The 26,837-nt window shown below is 37.6% G+C and overlaps 1 protein-coding gene across 1 annotated transcript in view; it reads left to right on the forward strand.

Moving 5' to 3' along the window:
* The window catches only part of SSBP2 (single-stranded DNA binding protein 2), a 207,966-nt gene that overhangs the window by 172,690 nt on the left and 8,439 nt on the right, over positions 1-26,837 (forward strand). The window contains exons 7-15 of the mRNA XM_009886887.1: positions 2,444-2,510; positions 2,702-2,772; positions 6,732-6,799; positions 13,010-13,058; positions 14,996-15,031; positions 18,879-18,933; positions 22,108-22,178; positions 23,474-23,552; positions 26,573-26,601. Of these exons, the coding sequence (XP_009885189.1) occupies positions 2,444-2,510; positions 2,702-2,772; positions 6,732-6,799; positions 13,010-13,058; positions 14,996-15,031; positions 18,879-18,933; positions 22,108-22,178; positions 23,474-23,552; positions 26,573-26,601 (525 nt within the window). The remainder of the gene's footprint in view (positions 1-2,443; positions 2,511-2,701; positions 2,773-6,731; positions 6,800-13,009; positions 13,059-14,995; positions 15,032-18,878; positions 18,934-22,107; positions 22,179-23,473; positions 23,553-26,572; positions 26,602-26,837) is intronic.

Below are 26,837 nucleotides of genomic sequence, written 5' to 3' on the forward strand. Positions count from 1 at the left end.
ATCTCTATAACACAGTCTCAACAAACTTGTCTTCAGCGCTGGCACAATATTTCCAGAAAGTTGAAGTTTAAAATTTAGTGAGCTGGTTATATGAGGTCACAAGATTTCTTAAAATGTTCCTCCAAATCAAACATGGTGGTGTTTAGGAGCAGGTTAAGTTACCTGTGCCATAGCTGCTTTTTTGCAAGGGGACTGTAATTAATCAACCTTGTTGAAGTGATCATCAAGGGGCAGCATAAGAGTGCAATGTCACTAGCACTTCAGCTGAGTATTTGCTGCAGACATACTGTAACTCAGTACAAAATATGTTCCTGATATTGCACCTTTCAGTTCCATCTTAGCCAAAGATACACCAGTGTTTGGGTTTCACATATTTCTTTGTTTTTCTTTCTGCGTTTCTGAACAGTGTAAATACTGGCAGGTAGAAACTGGATGTGGTGAATGCTGTGAAAGCGCTGCCAACCTGCAGTTTTAGTTTCGAAAGCATTTTTGTCTGCACATTGAGATATTTTCATTTCCAAACTGTAGCATAATCACATAATCTTAGTGAATTACAGCTTTTGCAATTCATTTACTTTATGCCACATTCATGAATTACTGCTTTTAACCATGCTGCCATTATGTAAGTTACAGTATAGATGGGCAGTGTGTGGAAGTAATAAACTATTGTAGTGCAGCTTTAAGGTTGAAATTTCGATAAGATGAGAGTCAGTAAAAATCAGAGTTAAAACTCCCACCATAACTAGAACTCTATCCCTCAATGCCTCGCAGTAGGGGTTGTGCAAGGAAGGGCAACACAGGGCACGCGTGCACAGCGCGGTCCAGTGCTGTGTAAGGGCTGTCTGAGCCAGATCTGGGCTTTGTAGCAAGGAAGGTTAGTACCGACCTCGTGCCGCAGGAGTGCCCCTAAGTTGCCTCCAGTCCTCAATCACGTCCTGTGAGATCAAGCCCTGCAAGGGTATTTGCTGTTGGCAATGCGTTATGCTGTGCGGGTACACTCATTTTTCGTGAAGAGTGGTATGACATGTTGGAAAGGAACCGCAGTCCCTCATGTAATGGTCCACAGTGTAATGACTCCGTGAGTCAAGTCTTTGGTCACATGTGCTCACAGCAGCAAATGTCTCTGTGTCCTTGTGTGTCACCTGCCATCTCTAGCAGAAGTGACCAGTTCCCGCGTTGCCAGTCTGTGACACTTCTCCATGGACTTCATGTATTGTTCTTATGTATTGTCCAGGCTTCAAGCCACTGAAGTACCTGTAAAACTCTGATTTAAATGATGTTGTCTCAGATTATTTGTTTGTTCCATCAATCTTGCAGTGCAGTACCTCTTGACTGTATTACCTTTGTGGTAATAACATGCATCTTAATTCTGAATTTCCTACCTCTTGTGGAAACAAACTGTATAGTATTTGCATAGAGATTCCACTTTGTACGGATCCAAGACTACTACAGTATTTCCAGATCAAGAGTAACTTGTCCATTCCCTCAGTCAGCAATACCTCTATTGCCTGAGTAGATTACTTTCATAACAGATTTACTCATTCTGGATACATATTTGCTGAAAATGCGGTGTTGTTTTGTAATGCTAAATAGCACCTAGTGGATCAGCTACAAAGATCCATTCATAAAAACCTTTTTCTAGTTGGCTAAACTACAGGTAAGAGACTGTAAACATTAGCCTCAAACTTAACTCCGTTACTATAAACCCACAGGACAGATTAAAATGTGAGAACATAAAAACAATGAGTTTGATTTGGACCAGAAGTGAAGTAACAACACAATGTACCTCCATGCTTGAAGGCAAGATTTAGGAGCAAGTTTTGTGACTGTTGTTATCTCCCATAGATGAATAATAAGCTTATCTTGACATTGGTGCCCTTCAAGGGTAAGGCAGAGCGGAAGATAAAACGTCCTCCACATCACAGCCCTAATTAACTGTACCCTGTGAATGCTCTGTGGTTGGCTCAGTTAGGGCTCACTCGCAGAGAATATCAGTGTCCACATCCTGACCTCTGAAAGGAAATGTTAAAATAATGGTTAAAGGAGAAAACTTCAGCAATACAAGCTTTGGATAAATTGCCATGTACCCAAGAAAAAGGCAACAACTGGAGGTATAATAATAGGTAAGCTAAAATGAAGGAGGTATTGGCGGGGGGGAAGCAAATCAGGCAATTATATTTTGGAGAATATTTACACATAAATCCACAGAAGTCCAAGAGTTTCTCCATGCAAATCCATAGTCAAGGTCATAGAACATTTGGGACTTTTAGTTTAGTTAGACACTTAAGACATTTAGTTAGGGCATTTAGGAAGGTCAACTCTTTCACATTACTCCTGACTCAGAAGAAATATCCAGGACTTAAAACCAAAATATCTGCGTTATGTCTTTAACATAAATTTCAAAGCATTATATGCTTTTAACATATGGTTTTTATGCCTGCAGGCACTCGGAGGTGTCCCAGGGAGTCAGCCATTATTGCCTAGTGGAATGGACCCAACACGGCAGCAAGGTGAATGAAATAATTATTTGGATCATTCAAAAGTACTGTCTTCTCAAGCTTGTGTCTTTCTTTCCTTGTTTCAAAGCTTACTGCAGCTTTTTAAGGTTTTTGTTAATTAAGAAGTAATGATTTGTTAAAATTGTTTTAGAAGGTACTTGTGTATTGCATAGTTTTTTAAAGTTACATAATTTTATTTGCAGGGCATCCAAACATGGGTGGGCCAATGCAGAGAATGACTCCTCCAAGAGGAATGGTTCCATTAGGACCGCAGGTACCTTCCACAGATAGACACCCATTTTTATTGATAGGTCTATATGTACACTATATTAATCTGACTTTCCATAGCTTGAAGATGGCCAGGGCTTGTTCTTCTAATCCCATTTAAAAAAAAACAACTTAGTGTTTTACAAAAACTAATTCTGAGTTGCAGCTGTACAAAGTCGAAAATGAAAATGTCAGTCATTTTGATTAAGATTTGAAATCAAAAGAGGAATCTTAACTTGCTTATTTTGGAAAAGTTATGTTAGTCCTTCAGCCAGTGTATGTTGCAGTCAGAGGTGAATATTTGGGAGCCTTTAGGAAATCCAAGGATCTCCTAAAGATCCCAGGAGATCCTTTAGGAAACCAAAGATCAAGTAAGTGTTCCCTCATCCTCCCAACCTAATTGATTATGCTGTTTACGAGGAAAGGAATAATACTTCTAACTTAGGCAAGCTCTTTGTATGAAAAATACACACCCCACCCCACCCCCCAAATTCTTTGACGTTTTTCTTTCATCCACTATTGATCTAGATTTTTGGTGAGTGCTAGAGAGATTGTAATGTAAACTGAGAAGTTCATGCTGCCATTTTTCCCCGTTGTCAATCATAATGAACACCTCTCCAGCTCTCTCCGAGGCGCTGAGCGACCTTGGATTGCGAGAATGAGCCTTCTCCATGGTGCTGACCCGGTCACAATTGTTCGTAGGCTCTTTCTTCCAAAGTCTGAAAATACGAGCGGATATTTGTCAGTGCTACATTTCAACAGTAAACTAAGGTAGAAGATAATTTAATTCCGATGTATACCTGAAATAGGAATCCAAAAGATTATTCTGTATTTTTGTCAGCGCTCTCAGTGAGAGAAAATTTAGGTGGTGGTGTTCCATACCAGTGCTGCCAGTATTTTGTTTTACAGTGTGCTTGTTTTGCCCACACTTTGCATTTTTACTTCCCCATTTCAGATAATCTCTCTAGTGACTTCTTTGTTCCTTGGAATAGCAACTGAATTCGAAATGATTAAATATCTCTGCCTTTCAAATCTGTTCATAGCTGTCTTTACAATTTTGGGTCTTCTTGGTAGAAACCAGTTGTGCAGTTCTAGACTACATCTGCTGTGTGACCAACAAACCATTATTAAATAAATTTGTTATTTTTTGTAGTGTTGAAGTATATTTACCAGTTGCCTTTTGGAGGTAGAAAGAGAAGCTTTGCAGTGCTGCCATGTGAGATTGAGCTGACGCTTTATGCAGCACCATTAGTCACACAGCAGGCAAATCTCATGCCAGTTTTTACAAGGATAATTTTTCCATTTCTGCTGTCTCTTAAAATCCAGTGTTTTTGTAAGGTTCTTCTTTCTTGTACTGAACATCCTCTTAAAATGGAGAACAATGTAGCTAATCTACACAAAATTTAAGCTCACAAATAAATGTTTTCTATAAATGGATCATCATCTGTCTTTGTAACTGGCATTTAGGATCTTTTCAGAATGCAGTTCTAAAGCCAAATTGGATGAATCTTTCACACCTACTTTTAAGGTCCTCTTGCTACAGTGCTGTAAAGTTGACTTAGCTCTGCCTGTAGTGGGAGGCCCTGCTATCCTGCTGCACAGGCAGTCAACTTGCAAAACACTTAATGTGCCAGTATAGAAATGCTTATGTCCAGGATAACAAGTACAGCATGCATATGCTTGAAAACTTACAGAAAATTTACCTCAGTTTTGTATTTCATGATTCTGGACTGTTCCTGACTAAGTAATATGAAGCAAAAAGTATATCTGTAAATGCTTGAATCTGTGAAAAGCTCCAAAGAATGAGGTTTGGGCTTTTTCAAGCCATAGTTATGCCAGCTGAACAGGGTACTACCTCCAATCTGTGACTGGCTACTTCTCCCAGTCCCTCATGGCTTCCCACGTGATCCCTAATGCTTTCTAGTCAAAAGGAATTGGGTCAACTTAAATATTGAAGAAATAGGTCTCGGTTAACCTGGCTCATTTTGGCTACCTGACATTAGGGAGCACTTCTATGAACAGCTCAACTAGCAGATAAACAGTGGTGGTGGTGACTTTGAGTAAAAAGCTGTAAGGAGCAAATTGGGGCACTAACTTCTGCAGACAGCATAGCTGCAGCTGAAGGAACATGTGTATTTGTAGCCTTAATGATAGCGCTCTTATTTTAGGACAAAGGAGTACATTTGATTGGAATTAGCAGTAATTAGAGTTAGAAGTACATTTGATTAGGATGGTTCCAGTCCTGCAGGATTCCACAGAGATCTTTAACCCCGGTCCACACAAATGGTTCCTGAATTAAAATAAAGAGGGGGAACACCAGACAGACCAAATAGGGAGAATGGCTCAGCCCTCCACATCAAGATGGAAAAATGAAATAGAAGACATACAGAACTGCTGTTTTGTTACAGTCAGACTGTGTTCTCTGCCAGATCCAGTAGTGCCAACTGGAGATGTTACTGTGCCCACTGCTTTGACTGCCCACCACTTAGTGCCCAGCAGTTCTGACAGAGGAATTCCTCACACAAAATCATCGAGAATAACTTAGATCAAACAGGAGGTTTGAGTTGGTCTGGCTGACTTTTGCCTGAGCATGCACACCAGTCAGTCTGCTGGCTGCACCCAAAAAGGCAGGAATGAATACTGATGGATGACCAGCAGCTGTGGATAATACTGTCTTCAGATGGCACTGTTAGGTCTGGAAGGGGACATCTTTTTGCAGCCTCTGGATATATTCTTGCAAACCAGCTATCTATGGGACACTTTCAGGAGTGTTAACAATGACGAAAGTTTTAGGTTTGGGGTATTTGTTAGCAGTAACAGAACCTCCTCTCCTAGTTACGGATCAGCTCTCGATCAGTTCTAGATAACTGATATGTCATGCTACTCAAGGTATAAATGGCACCAGACCCACCCTTTGAATATCACTGTTGGATTTCTCCCCTGAGCTCATGACTTCATGTTTACATGGGTTTGTGAATCAGACCAATATAGAGAACACCCATAAGCCTGAGTCATACAGTTTATGTAATTTGTAGTACACTACCCATAAAATTGAGTGCATTAGTTTTATTATTGGAAAACAGACCACAACAGTGACCTAAACTTTTTTTAAGTAAATTGGTTCTTTGTCCCTCCCTCCTTCCAAAATGCACAGCTGTTCATTTTTGGAGAATTTACTATTATCCATTCTTTTGAAATACCAGAAAAACGTAGCAGGATTAACACAGATTAGTGAGTGCATTATGATTGAAAGTTGAGATAGACTCTTCTGCTTGTATTCCTCTGAATAAAAATAGGTATAATTTATTTTTTCATGTAAATAGTACAGTTAAACTTCTGTTGTAATATCAGAGCACAAACTCAGATTTTATAGGCATTGAGCAATTCATTTGCTGGCATCACTATGACATGCATTATCTTATTAAATAATTTTCATATTAGTTACCATAGACTTACTAGAATTAAGTGATTAGAAATGTAATGGTTATGTTGTGTGTTTTAAAAGTGATATCATATGGTGTAATTTTATACAAGCACTTATTAATATCCTAACAAAATTTAATTAAAAATAATTATATTTAAATTCCATGATGTAGAAATCTTGGAATCTAAGTCCAGATTTCTGATTTTGAATGAGCTCCCTTGATACATAAGTTGAATATATTATCAAACCTGCCCCTTGCTGGCTTTGGACATGACCTCTGTATGTGTAAATAATTCCTCCTGAAAAAATTGACATTTTAAGTATTCTTAGTCTATTTCTGTTGCTTGTAATTCTTTCTCCTTGGGGTTAACGATATTATTTTTTTAAGTCAACAATGGAAACTCCTGAAAGAATTAATTACATTGGCCTATCCACTCAGCAGTTACGTAGGGATATCATTAACCTGCTGTCCTTTCTTTCCCCCTCCTCTTTGGTTTTGTTTTTTTGTTTTGTGGTAGTCTGACCCTTGGTTATCATTGCAGAACTATGGAGGTGCAATGAGACCCCCACTGAATGCTTTAGGTGGCCCGGGGATGCCTGGAATGAACATGTAAGCACAATAATAAAATCTTATAATATTTAGAAAAATCATTATTTCATTGTAGAAGTAACATTTGGGATACATAAGATAAGGGAGAACATGCTTTGATAAGTAACATGCTTTGATGACTAATAACTGCAATTTTAAAAAGTGAACCCACAGCAGTTTCCTTCTGCATGCATCTCTTACAGGCGCCTTTGCTGTCCCTACAAATCTGTACAAATACTCAGTTTTTTTCACAGGTCAAAGTTCAGATATTGGGAATAATTTGTCAGTATTGTCACTGATATATCCTTGTATGCATTTTTTTTTTAAATGACATTATTCACATTTATGTTTTTACACTACTGATTAAATATTTTATAAAGAATGGTACAGGTATGGTTCTTTACTGCAGAATAAAGAAGTACTTGATTTTAGCAAAATTAAACCATTGTCTAGAACTATTTGTAAAAAAAGACATATTTGAAAGAAGAAGTGTGGATGATTCTCTCTCTGTTGCTGTTTTTATTTCCGTAACTACGTTTATTTCCACTGTAAACATATAGAAGAGTATTACAGATATGAGTGTAAGGTCTTCTGGGACTGGATCGTCATTTAGTAAAAATTGATATAGACTGAGTTCAGTTAAGCTGTGCTGATTTATTCCAGTCACGGATTTAGTCATGGAATTGTATTCTGCCTTTCATACCTGTGTAGATAAATTTCAGATGTAAAATTACTGTACCTAGAGTAGACTAGGTTTAAGCTTAGGATTTTAGCATAGCAGGTGGCCCAACATGAGGAATCTTCTGCACTTTAGATAAATCTTTCGCTTGCTTGGAGTTCCTTATATGATTAGCAAGCCTGGAAGAAGGTGAGGTGCTCCTCGTATTATTTAGATTTCTCTCTTAAGAGATTCACAAATTTCAAGGGGCTGCTAGAGTTACCTATAGTGTAACACAGACCAGAGATCATCGAGTTATCCTTGTATCTTGGCACTACCTCTGCCAAAGTTAGTACACTTTTTCATAACCAGCATGTTTCAGTCCCTGAGTGGTCAGAGAAGGCGACACGGTGGTCCAGCTATCAAGACACCAGAATGATTTTACAACTGAAAGAAGAGAATATCTTCTTTTCCTACTCCTTTTACACCTTTGCCTTTCAAGATGGGTTTTCAGCAGATCTACACAAAACACAGCCAAGATTATACACTTGTTATCATTATATTGTAGATACCCATTTTTACTCTTATTTTTATAGGAAACATAAACGAGAGATGATAATTTTAATTTCAAGTAAAGAGTTACCAACCTGAAAATTAAAAGAGGTATTGAGCTAGATAATACTGTTAAAAAAATATCTAATCCACCATATCCTTAATTTCTTCTAATTTCCAGACATACCTTGAATTCTTGAAGCAGATAAAATAAAATCTAAAGTTGGGTGTTACTCTATCATAGACATCATATATTGGACTCAAGTCAATTCTAGGAGCCTTCACAAGGGTAGGCATTTCTTTTAAATAGAATTGATGTAGAAAAAAATATTTAGATATTGAAAATTCAGTGTGAGTATAATATAAGCACGACATAAGTTGTCCTCAGGAGGAGATTTATTTATAAGAAAAGTTTCTAAAATAAAATGTTGTAGAAGTAAAATTCAGGATAGGTAAGATATTTTGAGGCTACTTATCCACATAAATGAGAGTTTGCATAGGGAAAATAAGAAGACACATTCCTGGATGACAAAAAGAATTCCTGGTCTGCCAGAATGAGAGAAGATGGTTATGGGTTGAAATACTATCATTTCCATATTTTAGCATTTAATAAGCATATTTTGTCTTAAATTGGGCCAATAGACATACATAGATGATGTTCTTCTAATTCAGTGATGTGGGAAGTACATTTTCCTTTGGACTTGTATGTCCTCTTTAAGGGAACCCATGAACTGGAGTCCTTTACTTGGGATATTCGTGAACTTTGATATAGTATATGATCTGCTGAGATGAACAAGATGTAAAGCAATAATTATGAATAAGTTAACTGTAGCTGTCTCCGTGTCTTACCATGTATATACTGCACTCCTTTACATTTCTTCCAAACTCATCTTTACTCCAGCTCAGTTGAAAGTGGGAACAGAATACTGTTTCTTGATTTTGAACAAGACTTCATGCTGTCCCTTTGCTTATTGCAATTCACTTTAAAGGCATAAGAGAGTCCAAAGTGCTGGTACTGGAATATTATGCTATAGTATACCCTAACCTGTGTTACGTGCTGAGTCACAGACCATCATAAGGAGCTCCATTATTGCATACCTTATAACACGATGAATAATTTTTTTACCATCAAACTGAGTATTTTTTTCCTCTCTCAAATGGAGTGACATATACTGATAAAGAGGAAAACAAAGGAGTAACTACAGTCTTGGGTTTCTTTTAATTGCATTTACAGGACATCAGGGTTTTTTCTTACTGCAAAGTTACTGCTGTCAAAGTTGTCCTTGCACTGAAATCTTAGTGAAGACTCATCGTCTGGTCAGTTCCAGCATTCAGGATCAGTCAGAGTGCATCCAAGGATAACCTGCAGGCAATGGCAATAGACAGACCCAACTGTGTTAAATGCGTTCTTTGTATTATCCCTTACAGTGTATCTAATGCACAGTGTAAATCATTTAGTGTACTTACATTTCTAGGAAACAGGATAACTATACATAAGGCTCTTGCCTTATAGTAATGTACATTTGTCTTTACATAGCCATATCTTTTTCTTACACGAAAATTGTTCAGTGTTCTATTCAATGTTTTTGGATTTTTTGGCAATGTTAAGATACTAAAATGTATACTCTTCAGAAACGCTTGTCAATTTAAATCCATCTTTTTCTCCTCGGAAAGCACGAAAGGAAGCTGTTTTGGTTAAGAGCAGACTATCAGCCAAATATAATTCTGCATTTTTTTGGATGAAAAAGTGTTCTTTATTGTCAAAAATGGCAGCAACCAGCTTGACATCTTGTAGACAGTATTCCTGTCCAAGAGCATACACTCCACAAACATAGTACTACTAAATAATTGCTTTCTCCAACATAACTAATGCCTGTCATATTACTGTTTGAAACAGCCAATACAGATCCTATGTTCTCCATGAAATAACTTTATTTTAGCTATAAGGTTTTAAGTTGAAACTTGGTGTAGACATTTTTAGTAAGGTTCTATTTGGAACAAAATGGCAGATTTCAGGGAGCAGTGTTATATTTCCCTGGCACTTTTTAATGGCCCATGTGACCTGCAGTGCTGTCTCAAGTTCTAAGAATACCTTAGTCATGCCTGAAAAGAAAAAAAAAAAAACATGATTGTGTTTTTTTAATCTCAATTCACAAACTTGTGTCTAGATGTTTAATTTCCTCATTGAAGATATTTGCCCCTTGAGAAACTGAAATTTTAGACTTTATTTTTCCAAGTACTAGGATCAACACTATGGGACTAACTTTAAGGACAAAATGCAGCTGTAATTAGTCATAGCGATAGATACCTCATAACTTACTCTATTTTGGAATTGGTACATTCATAATAATGTTTTATGACTCTTTTGATGCTTCCTAAATAAACATTTAATAAAGGGCCAAAAACCTGCTTGCATTGCATTGAAAAAAATTGCAGGTAGCTGGTTTTTAATGTGTGTTTTATAAGCTTAACAACATTTGGCTCCACAAAAACCATATGGCTTTCCAGCAGAATCTGCTGGAGTGTTTTCTAAGTCTATACTTAGAGCTGTCCATGGCTTCCAGTAAATTTGCAAATTCTGACAGCTTTTCAGATGAAAGGTGAGTTTCCCAGTCTCCTCGTAAGGGCTGTCTAAATTTCCATGTTGCTGGGCCTTAACCCAATCGTGCATCTGAGTCGGCTGTTTTATATCTCCGTAGTTCAGAGTAATCTGCAGTGTCCTCACAGCTATTTTCCATTTACTGCCTTTCATTCAGTATATTTGTGTTACTTAATGCAACACACACACAAGTGCAGGGTTTTGGCATGAAAACAGACGTCCAGTGTTGTTAAAAATGTTCCTGATTTCTCTGAAGAAGAGGATCCGGTAAACCAAATATGTTACATAGAAAACAGAACAACTTTTTGGAAAAAAAAAAAAAAGAAAAGAAAAGAAAAGAAAAGAAAAAAGAACACCTAATATTTCACTTTGTAATTGTTAGCAGAGGAGAAATTGCTGAATATTTGACCTGAGGAGCATGAGTACTGTGAGTCCCTTTCCTTGTTTATTCCTAATGAATAAGGCAGAAAAGACTCTCACTTACATTCCTGGTTTCCAACCTTCCAGAAATAATGTCAGTGGAAAAAAATCAATTTTCCCTTGATTTATTTCAGTTGGTTGTTTGTGCTAATTTCTTTACAGTTTTATCAACAATGTAATAATAATAATAATAATAAAAAAATTCGATATTAAATCCCTTGGGCAGCATATCTACTTAATAATTTTTAGTTTTGCAAGACATAAAAGTAGATAGAAAACTTCCTGGACTCATTAATAAAGCCTGTTTTCTTCTCTATATTTAAATCACTCTCCCATGTCTGGTAAGCTGTGGTGGCTAATGTTGCTTTTCTAAAGCTAATGAGGCCAAAATGCCATTTTAAATGCGAAAATTTTGTCATCTGCTCTGCCTCTCAGTTGTCAGGGCCTTCAAAAAGTGATTTTGTCTTATTTATAAATAACTAGGAGTTCTTAATGCTCCCAGGAATAATTATGGTTATTGAGATGTTATGACTGCAAACATGGAGATTTTTACCTCCCATATGGCTTAGTTCCCTCAGGACTGTTAAAAGATGAAGCCCGACCACCAAACTATTTTTCTGAGCTCAGCTAGGAGTGAGAAACTTGAAATAACAGCAAGAGTTGTGAGAAAAACATGCTCTATCTGGATCTTTTTTCCTTTCCCCATTCCCTTCTGGCTTTAGTAGCCGTCTGATGTCTCCTCGAGTTGGCTTTATCAAACAGGTTTTCTGGCTGTGAAACACTCCTGTCCCCCCTGCTGGGGAGCTGCCACTTAATCATGCGTATACCATTTCGGCCAGGTGTAACGAGGATGTCTGAAAAGTTTGAGGTTTCCATTTTTGCCTGCTGTACGATAAATCTCATGTTTCTGTGACTTCTGTGGAGATAGTGTAGCCCTAGTCAAATAGCAAACTGTTTTTACATGCATACCGAAACATACATTTAAAGTTTATGTATAAAATGGCATGTTTTCAACTTCTAATGCATGAGATTTATTATTGTTATTGTTATTATCAGATGCAGGTTATAGTGACGTATTTTCTATGGCTTGTTCTTTTAAAAAATAGGTTTTCCCAAAACATTTATAAGGTACTAGCATCACTTTCACTAATGAAACCTTACTATACTTGCAGTATTCTAGAGCCATACTCAATCAATGCATTCGTCCTCAGTTCCTCAGGAAGGGACTTTATTATGTAAGCGAGAGTACTGTTGCTATGGCTGAAATTACACTTATATTTTAGGACCTTTGTACCTTTCTCTGTACTGTAAGTGGACTTCCGTGGAATGTATGATACTTTCTCCAAATATTTTTAAAAAGGTTAACAGAGTACAAGGAAAAACAGTCCTCGTGAGAACCTAAAGAACTTGGGAACTTGTTTTTTACTCTGCAAAATTTCCGTGCCACATTAAAATGTTGCATCTATGTAGCACAGAGTTAAAGCCTTTCTAAACAGAAGGAAGGCACTTCAAGGGACGCAGATTTGCAATGTCTTTTGAATTGTTCCATTTGGAATACGAAAGGGGAATGTGTGGCACTTCCGAAACTTGCAAGTGGTGGGGACTGATGCAAAACTGCGTCGTCTCCACTGTCGCCTGTGTCAGTGTGGCTGCTGGGGGAGGACTGCTTGTGGTGCCATTGTGGCAGGTCCTGTCCTGAAGAGCGCAGAAGTACCAGAATGAGTCAGGAACTGAAGTGTCTTAACTGTGTGTGGCTGGGTTGTAATGATACATAAATTATCTGTAATCAACTCATAAACTGATTAAATAATGATGGTAGTGCAATGATGAGAATTTTGCTCTAGCTTTATAACTTGGTGTAGTTATGGTTTATAATCACACTTTAATTTGAAAAAGGCCATCTTCTTCCTTACTCTGGAAGCGGATTGTTTCAATCTGCTTCCTCAGAGCTGCTCAGAAGATGGGGATTGTTCTGTGTCTCATCTTTCATCTTCTGTTACAGGGGTCCTGGGGGTGGTAGACCTTGGCCAAACCCAACCAATGCCAATTCTGTGAGTAAATATTTGGAATACATTAGACATTATCTTACATTTAGGAAAGTATTTCTCATCAATACACCACGAAAAAAAAATCCACTTCATTTAAGAAATAGAATACTGCATGCTTTATATTTTTCTCCATAACCCTAACGCAGAGCAGGTACACTGAGGAGCACATCTGAACAAAGAGCTCGTTGGCCTGCAAATATCCAGCGGTGTTCATAATCACATAGCTCTGCATCCTTACATCAGTTACAGCACTTCCTTAACACAAAGGTTATCCTGGGGTATATTTAAAATACATTTTAGCTTCCTTTCGTGCAAGTAAGATGAGGTCAATGCTATCTGGCCAGCAAGCTGTACAGAAATCACAGCTTGTTAAGATGCATACATAAGAAAAGCACATTTGCTTCTCTTAACTAGGGAACATGGAATCATAGAGCAGTTGCTTGCAAGACATCCACGATTTCATACGCGTTTTGTAAAAAGCAGTGCACTCTATTGAATTTCATTGCAACAACTATAAAATGAGGTAGTCTAATAGCAGCTTGAAGGACGAGGAGGTCAGTGAGGCATCCCACATGAACAACATGTCTGGTATTTCTTCAGAAAACACAAAGGTATAAGTTTTCGTGTTCATTCAGTGGTCGTACATCATTAGTATAAAAATGTGTCCCTTTTTAGCACTTGCAGTTGGATAAGATGGATCTGGCTTAACAGACTAGCCTGGTTCTTTCTGTTGTTTCCAGTTCTGATTTTTTAATTCTACTAATGACAACTGGAGAAAAAAAGAGCTGAAACTCGTCCTCGGTTTTCTTTTGCTTGTACTCAGCTGAAGCGCATGTTAGGATATTTTTCAACTGGTAGTTGAAATATTTTCATTCTATGAAATTAATTGAGAGTCTAGTAATAGATGTATTTGTAAAAATGAGTTGGCTAACAAGTTGTCTACGATCATGTAAGATGCTTATGCTACAAAACAGTTTTGTATTTTGTCCATACAGTTGCTTACTTCTTACCCCATCCTCCTATAATAGCATTGGTCCATGCTCCTTTAAAGAGAATAATTGCAAAGGGTATCATAAGGAAGAAAACTGGATTATTCCCAGGCTTTCCCCAGATACTCTCTGTAACAAATACCACAACTGAATTTGAAATGCAAATAGAACACTGTCCTTTAAAAAAAAAAAAAGAATAATGCAGAGAAATAAAATTAGTATCTTCTAGGGTGAAACTTACAAGAGTTGCTTTTCCTTCTATGGTCAAGATTTTAATCAAGATTAAGTATATATAAGAACATAAATATTCGGTCCATGCTTGGGACAACTCTGAAGTCCTTTTGACTTAAATGCAAGTATGTGCTCTGTAAGTTTGTAAGCCTTATAAAGCATATTACCTTAATAACCTTATAGTTTAACCTTTTACTATAGACTGCAGATCTTTACAGAGCTTATTGTGCCTCCCGCAATAAGAATAATAAGACTACAGTAGTAGATGCAAGAACTGGATTGGTACTAGAGTTGAATTTGGTATCTTAAAAAAGTGGCTGTTAAAAATGCATGCCTCACTTATGAAAAAATAGAGCGCAGATATTAGATCTCAGCCTACAGACATTCAATTGTGTGAATTATGTTATTCGTATTGGTTTCATTTAGAGCAGCTACCAGAGCACAGTAATCTTAAATGGAAATGTTCTTATTTGAAATATTGGGTATTAAATTTGGTTTGTGCCTATATTGCTAGTTTTGGACTTGAACATACTTATGACAAGAAGTTGTTGAAAAGAAGAGCTGTTTGTTTTTAACAAGAAACATTTTTCCATAATCCTTAACTGTGTCTTTGAAATAAATGAAACAAACATGAGCTAACCTGTAAGTGTATATAAATGTAGATATAGACTCCATTTTACTGCAGAAGAAATTACTGTTTTGCTTCTGTTGATATTACAGATACCTTATTCTTCAGCATCTCCTGGGAACTATGTGGTAAGTACACTTGTGTGTGTTTCCTTATTAGAATGGATGTTACATTTTACATAGGCAGAAGAATAGCTGTCCAGATGTTAAGAAGAACCCTTGTGTATTGGTTGAGAACTCAACATCTGATCTTCACTTAGGGTTTTTTCTGCCATTTATGGTGCATATGTTGATGTTCATTACTAGAATCACTGTCAGTCTGGTCAAAATTGCCCTGAGTGCTGTTTTATGTCAGCAAATGTTTACATAACCAATACAATATATTGTCTTCAATAATAAAGGACAAAACCTTACATCTTGGTAACACAATTTTGTGTATGAATTTCTGAACTTCTTCATTAAAAAATAAGTATTTGAAGAATTAGAACAAGCTTTTGTCTCTCCAAACATATATAAATGGGTCCTTATGGCCAACACTTTAAGGGAAAAATTTATTCTTATAATGACCTTCTGGAGACTTGAAAAGTTTTTTCTCCGTGGTCTGTTATGTCTTCATTTCCTTTATTAAGGATTAGTTGGTATCATTGTTTTTTCTTAGTCTACTTTAGAATGAAATAGTTAAAACTTTCTAATAGGCCCATCATTGAGCTGTCATTCAAAAGAGCAGGAAATGCTAACCCTCTCTCTGGAATTTAACAAATACACTATGCCTATCAACAAAATTGTTGGAGAATATACTGCTGGGTTCTTGTCTCTATCCCAAGAGATTAACTTTGTTTATCCTTTTAGGCTCTTCATTGTTGTTGTTATTGGTGTACTTGGATTATTTGTACTTTTGATGTACTCTTCTAAGGCATATTGTTTCATCTGGTTTTATCACAAGCTTGCTACTGGTGTCACAGGGTAACGAGGGATAATTTTATATATATATATATGTATGTTGGATTCCAAATTTCTGTTGGTTGGCCAGGTTTCAGTAGACTTCTCTTTTAATCTTTAGTGTTTTGTCAGCCGAGTATCAGATAACTGCAGGGCATTGGCTTAAACCAACATAAAATCTGAAACTTTCAGAATGTGGAAATAGCAGATCCTTCACCGTGAGGACTATGTATAATTGGTTTTTCATCTATTTGTGCTGTTTATAGGTTTCTCTTACTTTCAGTCGTTGTAAGAGAGATGGTCCTGTGGAGCTAAAGCTGCAGGATGAGTTCAAGGATGAGCTTGTTTTGTTTAGATAAAAACAATTTCTTTTGTCCTTTATTTAGACAATTATCTGTGAAAAAGGTTACAATTCTTGTAAGTGTCCAGAACTGTAGTACTCATTTTGACATATATTTAGTGGAAATATTCTAAATCTGCTCATCTCCGAGCCATTTTTTTTTCATGAAGAACTTCATAAAGTTCTCTCTATTGGGAAGAGGTTTTGTTGGGTTTGCCCTAGATAATAGTGATGAGTTATTCTTGTAGATTTTGAAGATTTTTTTTTTAATATTTGGCTTCATACTCTGTTTTTTTAAAAGTATGAAGTCCTGAGAAACTAGAAAAGAAGATACAATAGAAAATTGTTTTAAAGAAGCAAACCTAAGTAAAATGGAAGTTGTAGTAGAGGACTCTGTTGGTGTATTCACATCAAGCCAAAGATCAGCCGGGGTAAATGACATGGACAAAGAAAGACATCACCATATTTCAGTGCATAGGTAGAGGAGTAAGAGTAAAGAGGTGGTTTTACCTCTTTCATTGACAGTGATGAGACTGATGCTGGAATGTTGCATCTAATTGGCAATGTTGGAGGGAAATCGAAAGATAGGCAAAGATGCCAGAATGAGACACACAAAAGATTTAAGTATTGGAGAAAATGCCTGAGCCTCTGGTCAGATGTGCTCTGTGAATTCCAGCTGTGCCAGTGGGAAAGGTTGCTGCCTGATTCCTTGTCTCCACTCTTCTGCTGAAGGTTACCAACTCCATCAGGTCTGTCACTGGAGTTCCTTGGATCAGTGACCCTCTTCATCCACAACAACTAAAGTTGACTGAAGCGTTTAAAGAACCAGGTCCTTTCTGAAGTACTTCAGTTGACTCAAAATAGGTGGAGGGACACTCCCAAAGGGAGCTCCAAGCAGAGCTGAGGCTGCCACTAGCAGAGGATAGTGGTGGAGCAGCTGAGGTGGCCAAGGGTTGAAATCTTCTGCCAGCATAAATGCTTGTACAGTGCACGTCTTGCCTGGTGCTGAGAGTAGTCAGCAGGTAGAAGTGAAGTTGTGATCATGCCTTGAGTTTTATAGGATGATCTGTGGGTTTCGTGGTGGACCAAGCCTTTGTTCTATCACACTTTATAAAAGATAGTGGGTGACCTTGATTAGTTCACAAGGAAGGGGAAGCACAAGATAAAGAACTGTTAGGTGGGGTCACAATATAAGGGCGTAGAGGTATCTATATGTTGATTGACTGCAGCAGTGTAGTGCTGCTTCTGGGTAAAATATTTCTATTTCAGCTACAATTAACTGTGAGCTGATCACTGGCTGGCAGACAGAGATGCTTCTCTTGCAAGTATTTTACTTTTACGAACCTGGGAAGGAGCAGTATCAACCAGAAAGCTCACACCTTACTGAGTTTGATTGTCTGAAAGTAGTGTTTACTAGTGTATTATTGCTAAATGTTTTCTAAGAAATGTTATTTTAAATAGGCCATTAAGGAACAGTGCCTGTTATTTTAAATCCAAGACTTCTCTGCCTCCTTCCAAAATATCTTAGTGAATTAGAGCAAATCTCAGCAATGTCCTTATAAGCAGACAGGAACAACCAAACCTCTATATTCAGTGCTACTGAAACAATGTTCCTGTCTGGAACAGTGTATCTGCTATTTTAAAATATACAAAAGAGCTAAAAATATAGTAAGTCATATGGCAATGAAATTTATTTCTAGCAATATCTGTATTTTTTATTACGGGAAGTCAATATTTATTGACTTTTATTGACACAGACATTTTTATCAAACTGGAAATTGGTCATTTTTCGTGTCACTTAAAAATACTAGTGGATTTGCAAACACAGGGAACAAGAAGTTACAGTTATATTCTTACTAAACGATTAGGATGTTTAGAATAAAATTATTGGAGAAATTCTTAAAGAACCTTAAAAAGCTTGTTTAACAGCCAGAGCAGCTTGTATACAGTTGTTAGTCATAAACACATTTGTACCACAGAAGTAAAACACTAAGTAAATAGATGCTCCTTGATGGTTTGGGTTTTTTTTTTGATTTTTCAATCTTTTCCAATCTGGGCAAGTGATATGACTGTACCCGAAATTATCCTGACATTTAAAATCCATTTGTCATTAATTTGAGAAGAAATTATATACAGATGTTACTTTAAAAAACTGCAGGATGTTATACCGATAGAATTAAGAAACCTATGGCATTGAGATAACCAAGTCTGCCTAAAAAAGAAAATTTTCTTAAGGTGATGAGGCTCTCATGTCCCCATAGGACACCCCCTTGTTTTGTGCTTAGCAAACATTGGGTACTCCACCATTGACTGTGTACAGAGTACAACCAAACAGAAGTGCCAGCTGGAAAACCAGTGGTAATAAAAGTAGGTTGAGGGAATTAAATATAATTGTCTTCGGCCCTGCTCCAGGTATTTCTCTTGTCTGACTCACAGCATGACACGGAGTTATTGACTAGTGGATATTCTTGGGTCTGTATACCTATGTACATCAGAAATCTGTGCCAGAGCTTGCTGACCAATTTCCTTGTCTTAATCTGTGATGAGCTGTTTTGCTAGCTTATCAGAAAATGTGCATGTTTTCACCAGAGTAACTCATGACATTCACGATACTGGTTTTTTTGTCTGTACTTTGTTCATTTTTTACTGTGGTATTTTTTTCCTTTCATGCTAACCAATATTTTCTACCCTCTTTAGGGTCCTCCGGGAGGTGGAGGGCCACCAGGAACACCTATCATGCCTAGTCCTGCAGGTATTGAAATATACTTGGAAATAACAAAAGATAATTATAAGGGATTTTAGGAAGTACCAAAATTATTTTCCAGACTTTGATTTTCATGAAGAATCTGCTAATGAGAAATTACTATATTTGTACTTTCTGTATCAGGTTTTTTCCTGCGCTTTCACTTTCTTTCCCTGCTACGTTGCAGACATACAAAGTATTGTATCTCTGCAGTTCAGAGCAATTCATTTATCTGACTTTTGGGCCCATTTTTTCTTCCACAATTTCAGCAATAGCAAGTTAAAAACTAAATAAGTCACAGTCTCTGTTTGCTTTTGCTAATGTTCTTTGGGACACTTGCACCAGTTTGGAAATCAGGAGATTTCTAAATCTGGTGAAACTTTCCCTGTCGTATCCTGTGGGATAGACCTGACCAACATGTGGCTCTTGAGCGATGGTGCTACTTTCCGCAGCTATGTCATCTGACTGACAGCAGGGTCATGCTGGACAGCTTGCTCTCCTCTGTCTTGCAGTGGAGGAGTAAGGGCCCAGAGGAGCCATTGTCATGTCCTACCAGTGATCTGTTCCAAGAACTTCAACTGCCCCGTTGTTTCCCCAAGTAACATGGTCTGTATCTCGCAACCACATGGAGAGTTTGGCCATACAGAAGACTGGCCGCATTGCTACTGAGGTTTGAGGAACCCAGGAGGAGGATGAGAGGATTCAGGACGGCTAGCTAGCTTCTCAAGGCTTAAAGATGGTCAACTAGATGGAAGTATTCTCCTCCATCAGTGTTCTGCAAAGATTCTGATATGAAGGTGGAACTGCAAGATGTGTAGGAGGCTGCCCTCCCCAATGGACAGAAATCTACTAAAATGAAACTAACCCAGTATTATAATCCAGTATTCAATGGCTAGTCCTTTTGTCCAACATCGGTCTTCGTAATTTACTTTCACCAACTGAGAGGGACTTGTTCACTTCAGTGATGTTACAGCATCCTCAGTCCTTACATCCTACATGTTCTTGCTGTCCTCTACAGGATAAGAGGGTAGGGAAGTTTCCTAACTGTCCATGAGAACTTCTTGCACCAATATAATATCTTCATTAAATACAATTCCAGGGCTTTAAAAAATGCAACCTGAGGTACAGAGTAAGGCTTCCTTGTTTATATCATTAATGGAAAAGATAATTAGTGCAAGCTGGCATTTAAAAGTTAAGAGTCTCTTAACATGAAACAAACTTACGGACAGCCTGCACTTTTAATAATAGTCAGCACTGCAGTTACAGCACACGTTAGGCTGTCTGTGGGCAGCTTAAATAAAGCTTCTGCTGACAGTTGTTCCCGTTTTCAGTTAGAGACTCAAAGATGTTTTGAGGATCTGTTTTCCAAAGTATGGAACACTTAGAAATTCACTGAGAATTCTGCAAAGGTATTTACTTGCCTCTGAGACAAACCAGCTCGGAGGGTTCACATGGCTGGACTAGCCCATAGGTATTTTTACAGGAGGCAGCAGAACATGGGGAGAGCCAGAGATATGTGTTGCAGCAGGATCTAGTGGTTGAAGAACTTGTTGCCTACCTCACTGAATGTTAAAAACAACTTATGTGCTAATTCTACTTAGATAACTTTAGGCTAAAAGCTTTTTGTTCCCCCTCCTTTTCAAACAGTATATTTGAATGTTGTGGTGGTGCTTAGTGCTCTGCACATAATGGAGTTATTTACTTACCAAGGTTAATTAATACTTAGAAAACTGTCTCAGAAAGACTAAGGAATAGACAAAACTTTGGTGTTAACTGCCCAGAATACGTACAAATACATTCTTGCAGGAGCTCAGGCCACATTCCCAATTCCAACATGCCAGTCTAATCTCAGTTTTCTCACTTTCACTACTTCTGACTCAAAAGTCCCCCATCACCTTGTCTTGGAAAAGCAATTAGAGCTCAGCAGTGGTTTTTGTGTGTGTTGTTCATCTCAAAACTCTTATTCAAAGAGGTGGAATGGTCTTTTGGAGGAGCTAGGTACAGAGTACTAAGCTATTCTTTGGTTTTTTTGTAGGTACTATAGAGGTACTGATTTTCCAGAGTTGACAATGTTTTTTTTAAACCATGCTGTCCCCTTAGGGATGTATTTAGACTTCCCTTAGGTCATTCACCTCTCAGTAAACGTTTTCATTACATGGCCTATGTCTTGTCCAGTTCCCTTGGGAAAGGTTTTCACCTAATTTGTCTACTATCTGCTGCATTTTTTGCCTTCTCTTTCTTACAAATATTGATGAAGGGTGTTAAGACTTTGCTCATGTTAGCACTGGGGATAAATTAGAGATCAGAATGCATAATTTGTATCTACTAGTGGTTCTTGGTCATTGGTTTCTTAAGTTCGACCAGAAGAGTTATACGGGTTGCCTTCTGTGTGTCTTGTTAGTTAAATCTTACATTTCAACTCTGGAGGTGCTCCCTCTGAAAGTTCATGTGCATTCATTGGAGGAAGAGGACTGAGATGCAATACAGCTGTGTCAACGTCTGGCAAGGCCGAGTGAAACTCTTGGCAGAACTTGATAGCTCAAGCACCACGCTGTGCCAGAATGGCTTTGTCGGTTTTGGGCACAGGGCTTTTTTGAAGTATTGAACCACACTGTTCTATGAAAATACATCAGTTAGAGCTGTCCTTAGAGGAAGGATCTTTGCACAATGTTCCACTGAATAGTTAGATATATCCAAAATCAAAGACTGACATGAATGGGAATAAAAAATTTTTACTCACTATACTAACTTGCAGTGTCTGTAATGAGAAGCTATTTATCATTTATTACAGATGGAAAACAAATTACAGGAAGTATTGATAAGAAAGAAACTCCCGTTTTATAGAGAATATTGAAGATGAGTGAAGTAATTTGGAACTCCAGGAAAAAAGGGTTTATGGAATTAAATAGTTACAGATACTTGGTGATTTATAGATCTTTTAACAGTCATGCATAAAACCAGAGTCGAGAAGTAGTCACTTAGGGACCATTGCAATTATTTCTTTTCGTAGCTCTGTTGTGTGGTAGCAATAGATAGAAAGGGAATGAAATCTTCCATTATATTGCTGCTGTATATCAGTGATTCAGGCACAGAAATAATATGAACAAAATGACAGGAAATGTATTAGGTGAGTAGCTTTATTGAAATGTATATATTAGCACTTAAAATAATCTCTTACTACAGATTCAACCAACTCTGGAGACAACATGTACACTTTAATGAATGCAGTACCACCTGGACCCAACAGACCTAATGTAAATATGAATCTAGTGATATACTTTTTTGAATCATACAGTGTTTTTCTATCCAAACACTACATTTCCATCATTGATGCTAAGTTTTCCGTTCTTACTGGAGAAGCTTCAGTTGGTTCCACCCCACCATGTACTTTGTATCATTTCCCAAATCAGTCATGCCAATATATGCAAAATTATGACTGGGGCATATTCTTTTACATGGAGAAGACCTTAGAAGCTTCTGCATGTGGATCTTGGGGATGACTTAGTTTGTCACGCTGCAGTGCAATAGAATTCTGTGTGATAGGACGCCATCCTAGGAGCTGTCACTAAGCATTAGGTTCTGCAGGATTCAAACTTCTGTTATAAAAAAGTATCTACCCTGGAAAAGGGAGACAAAAATTGTTTAAACTGACCCAATAGTATGTTGCCCTGCCATGTAAAAAATGATAACATTAATGCCTCTGAGAAGAAACAAACGCCCCTGTTTATCAGAATGGGATGTTAAGAATGAAACTTAGTGATAACATTTAAGTATTTGCCTGATGAAGTATTTAACTTGTGACTATTTTAGGCTAAATTTCAGCAGTTCTAGAGCTGACAGGAATCTGGATTCTTAGGTAGAACTTGTTTCTTCTCTGATCCTTCTGTACGCCTTCAGTTTTATTGTATTTCTCTGATTACAACCGTATTTCATTTCATCGTGATCCATATTATGGGCCTTTAGAAAAAAAGAAGGCCAGTAGAACTTAAAAATACAGATATTTAGATATTTCTAAATCATTATGCAGTGAATTTTAGAAATTTTTCTATTATGTTAATGTGTTTAAGCTTTTTAAGAACTTAAGTTACGGTTAATATCTGAAATTGGACAGAAACTGCTTGTGCTGCAAAGGTAACGTGGAGTAGTCCACATGTCAGTATGGATGGGGTGGGGTTTGAAAGCTGTTAATTAATCACTTATTGAAGAGAATACTAAAGTTCCCTGTAACTTCAATGAGAGTTGAGGTAGGTCAGCACTAGCAGGTTTGAAAGTCATACACAAAGTGTTGAAATAAATAATAAATTATTCCTGAGCTATATTCCAGCCTATAGAGATGAGACTATCCAAAAATCGTGAAGGTAGCATTGGAAAAAATGAACAAAAGCAATTATGTTTTTGCAGTCTTCACATGAAAGACTTTCACTTGATTTGTGCATTCAGAGCTTCAGAGCTGGGACTGTGCATTTTTCCTTTTTTTTTTTTTTCCTGAGGAATATTTTATTAATCATCTACAAAAAACTGTACAGTAATACTAGTTTTCCTTTTGTAGTTTCCAATGGGGCCAGGGTCAGATGGACCTATGAGTGGACTGGGTGGAATGGATTCACATCATATGAATGGATCATTAGGTAATGATAGTAAATATTGTGAACATTGTCAATTTTCAATGACTAGTGCCATTTGCTGTGACTAGTTCTCTGAGTTATGCAGAAGGCTGTATGTAAAAATCTTTTAAAAACTGAAAAAGCTGTATATACATCAATAAGAAGTATTGAGATACTTTTTAAGCATGAGTTGGCATACATCATGCACTTCTGAAAGAAAACTAGTTACTGTATTTATATGAGAGTGTAGTTTTAATCCAGTTGATGAAAGCCAGTCTACAGTAATGTAGAGCTGAAGGCTTAAGAACCATTTTTATTTACTTCTGTTCCTCTTCGAAAATCTTGGGAAGGTGTCATTGTGACATGCTGGTGCACGTTCTTATCAATTACCTGGAAGTAAGTTATTACATATATTGATGTATGTGTTAAGCTGGTTTTATCCCAACATTTTTATATCCTCATTTATTCCATACTGAGCCATATGTCTGCTAAGTGTAAGTTTATTAACCCATCCTCATTAACAGCTTCGGACAGGTGCCAGTTTTAATGCACCCAAAAGAACATAAATTCTTGTCAGGGCGTGCAGAGGCAGGAGGAGCAGTGTGCTGACTGACTTTTGACACTATGGTTTTTGAAGGACTCGTACGTGGGGGAGAAGCCTTGCACAACTCTGCATTACCTCCTGACTGTCCTTGCTAGCAAGCTCTTTGCTCTTAGTCTTTGCTGGAAGCGTGACTGACACTTGGAAGGAATTTAAGAAGTGTTGCCACATATAAATGAATTGCATTTATGCCTTCCTCTTCCATAGCCACAAAGTAAATAAATACCTTGGTTTTATTTCTGTGCATACCCTAACACCAGGCCAGTAGCTCCGAATACGGGTCTTGCGTTGTACTCTTCACTTCTGGCTGCACCAAGGGGTGTGGGTCATGCGGACAACAACAGGGGGGAACCTGGGGCAGCAAAGACTTCAGGTCTTTTTTTTCTGCTATCCCCCCTGTCCACCAGCAAGGTTCTCTTTTATACCTGGGAGCTGGCCCGGTGCCCACAAGGGGTCCCATCAGCACCCTGCTGAGCAGCCGTTTTCCTTTATGGGGAGGAACCCAAGTGAGCTAGATGGAGGTCAGGCAGGCAGAAGAAGCCAAGCTGCCCGTGTTCCCCCTGCTGCTGTCCCCAAGGAAAAGCTCTGTCACCGTCCCAGCACAAGCATGGACCAACCTCAACTCCATAGCATTTAATTCCATACTGCCCTGGTGGGTGGAGGTCTATCACTCGTGATCCAAGGAGTTGGAGGTTGTGAGACAGGAAGTATAAAGAAGAAGGGAGAAATTCGAAGAGGCGATGACAAGACGAGGGAAAAAAACAAGCCATCAAACCTCATTTAGCAGACATGTTCTGAATGATTAAAATTCAGCAGTAGGCATCTATCTCCTAATAGAATTATCTCTTTTTCTGGGAAAGCATTCCTGATTCCTAGATTACTTTGCATAAGGACACGTTGTGATTTTACAGCCTTTCTTTACATATTTACAATCCTAAAATGGATTGCTGCTTTAATTAATAATGATACACATTGCATTCAAATAAATGAAGAACTGTGTAAAAGGTAATCACATCTTTTTCTGTCACTTTCTATAGCTTGAGATTTATTCCTTAGCTAAAAGAAAAAATTAAATTGAAACAGTTATGGAAGCCTTTTACGTGTACCTAGCATTTGGTTAGTTATTTTCTCTAGTGAAAATGATGATGTGCTTAGTCAAATTAATGGTGACTGCCTTCTAGGGGTGACTTTGTATCTAAACTGGAACCCGAGTTCTTTTAGGAGAGGAGGGCTGGGAGAGATCTGCTGCATTCATTCCCATGCTGCAGTAAGCAGCTGTGTCTCATAGTCAGATGGATAAATTGGTCAAAGTCCATCTTGAACTTCTCCAACTTCTTTGACCACAACCCTTCTGTTGTATTTCTGTTCATAACTCTGATGGTTAGAAATAAATATTTTCCTGATTTCCACCAAATTTTATCTTATGGGCCATGACAAAATGACTCTTTGTAACATTTATGTATCTCATGTATTTATAGAGAGGAATCATATTCCTTCTCAGCCTTAATTTGCCTGGCTAAGTATAGTAAGCTATTTCAGTCTCCTCCCACAACTCCATTCTCTTGATTGTTTTTCTCTGATACTCTTCTAGTTTTGTGTTCAGTACTCTTCTAGAATTTGTCTTTCCTGAAAATAGGTCACCAGAATTGTTTACTGTCTGTTGCTGCTAAAAATGCTTTTCTTGATACATCTATCGTAAAGTTGAATTTCCTTTATTCTTGGCGTTACCTGAATGAGAGCTACAGCATGTGAAAAAAATCCTTTTCAATAGTCTTGCATCCATTATATTTAATTTTATTTGGTTTCTGTTACTCTGGTCCTCAGGATCATCTGCTTTCTTCTGAAAGATACTGTCATCATCAGTATATATAATGCATCAAACATTGATGTCATTTCAGCCCATTTCGGTAGTAGTCTTCTACTTCTGGGAGCAAAGACATTGGTGAAACCCTCCCAGCTGACCTGAGTGATAACAGTAGGTTTTTTTTCCCCCAGGATTATCAACTTTTACTAGTTAGCCATGATTTTGCTTTTTTCTTTCTCAAGCTGAAGCAACATTTCCCATAGGCGGATATACCCCAAATTAACTGCCTTCCGTGTACCCTACCATTGCTAGTGGGACAGGGAGGTCAGGCACATGGTTTCTTGAGTTGTGCTGGGCTGTCTCATCCTGAAAGGATGCCATCCAAATAACTGATACAGATTGGAAGTGTGTCCTTCATTCTTTTCTCAGTTTCTGCACCGGGTCTGTACCAAAGGACTAATATTACTCAATATTGACTGTAAACTTTTACTGAGAGAGACATTGGGAAGGAAGTGACATGAAGGATGGTTGGTTATGTTTTAAAATATTGCTGTTACACTATATATTTACTATGAAAAAAAAAATCTTAGATTAACTTCAGCTGAAAACTAACTGAATAATTGTCTATTTTAATTTAAGGCTCAGGAGACATGGACAGTATTTCCAAAGTGAGTATCTAATCAAATATTTGGAAATTTTAGAATGTTTCACTCTAAACATGCTTTCTTTGTCTCTGTTATGAAGCTTTTTATTATATGTCTGCATTTTCTGCTTGCCAACTCTTTGGAGGCTATGCAGACAGAATTAGTATTAATTGAAAATTTTAAACAATATAATCAATAGGGAGTATAAGTAGACTTATTCTCTACTGCATAATAATGTATATTATTGAATGTGATTAATT

Source organism: Charadrius vociferus, unplaced genomic scaffold (genome assembly GCF_000708025.1).
Source record: "Charadrius vociferus isolate BGI_N301 unplaced genomic scaffold, ASM70802v2 scaffold244, whole genome shotgun sequence".
NCBI lineage: Eukaryota > Metazoa > Chordata > Aves > Charadriiformes > Charadriidae > Charadrius > Charadrius vociferus.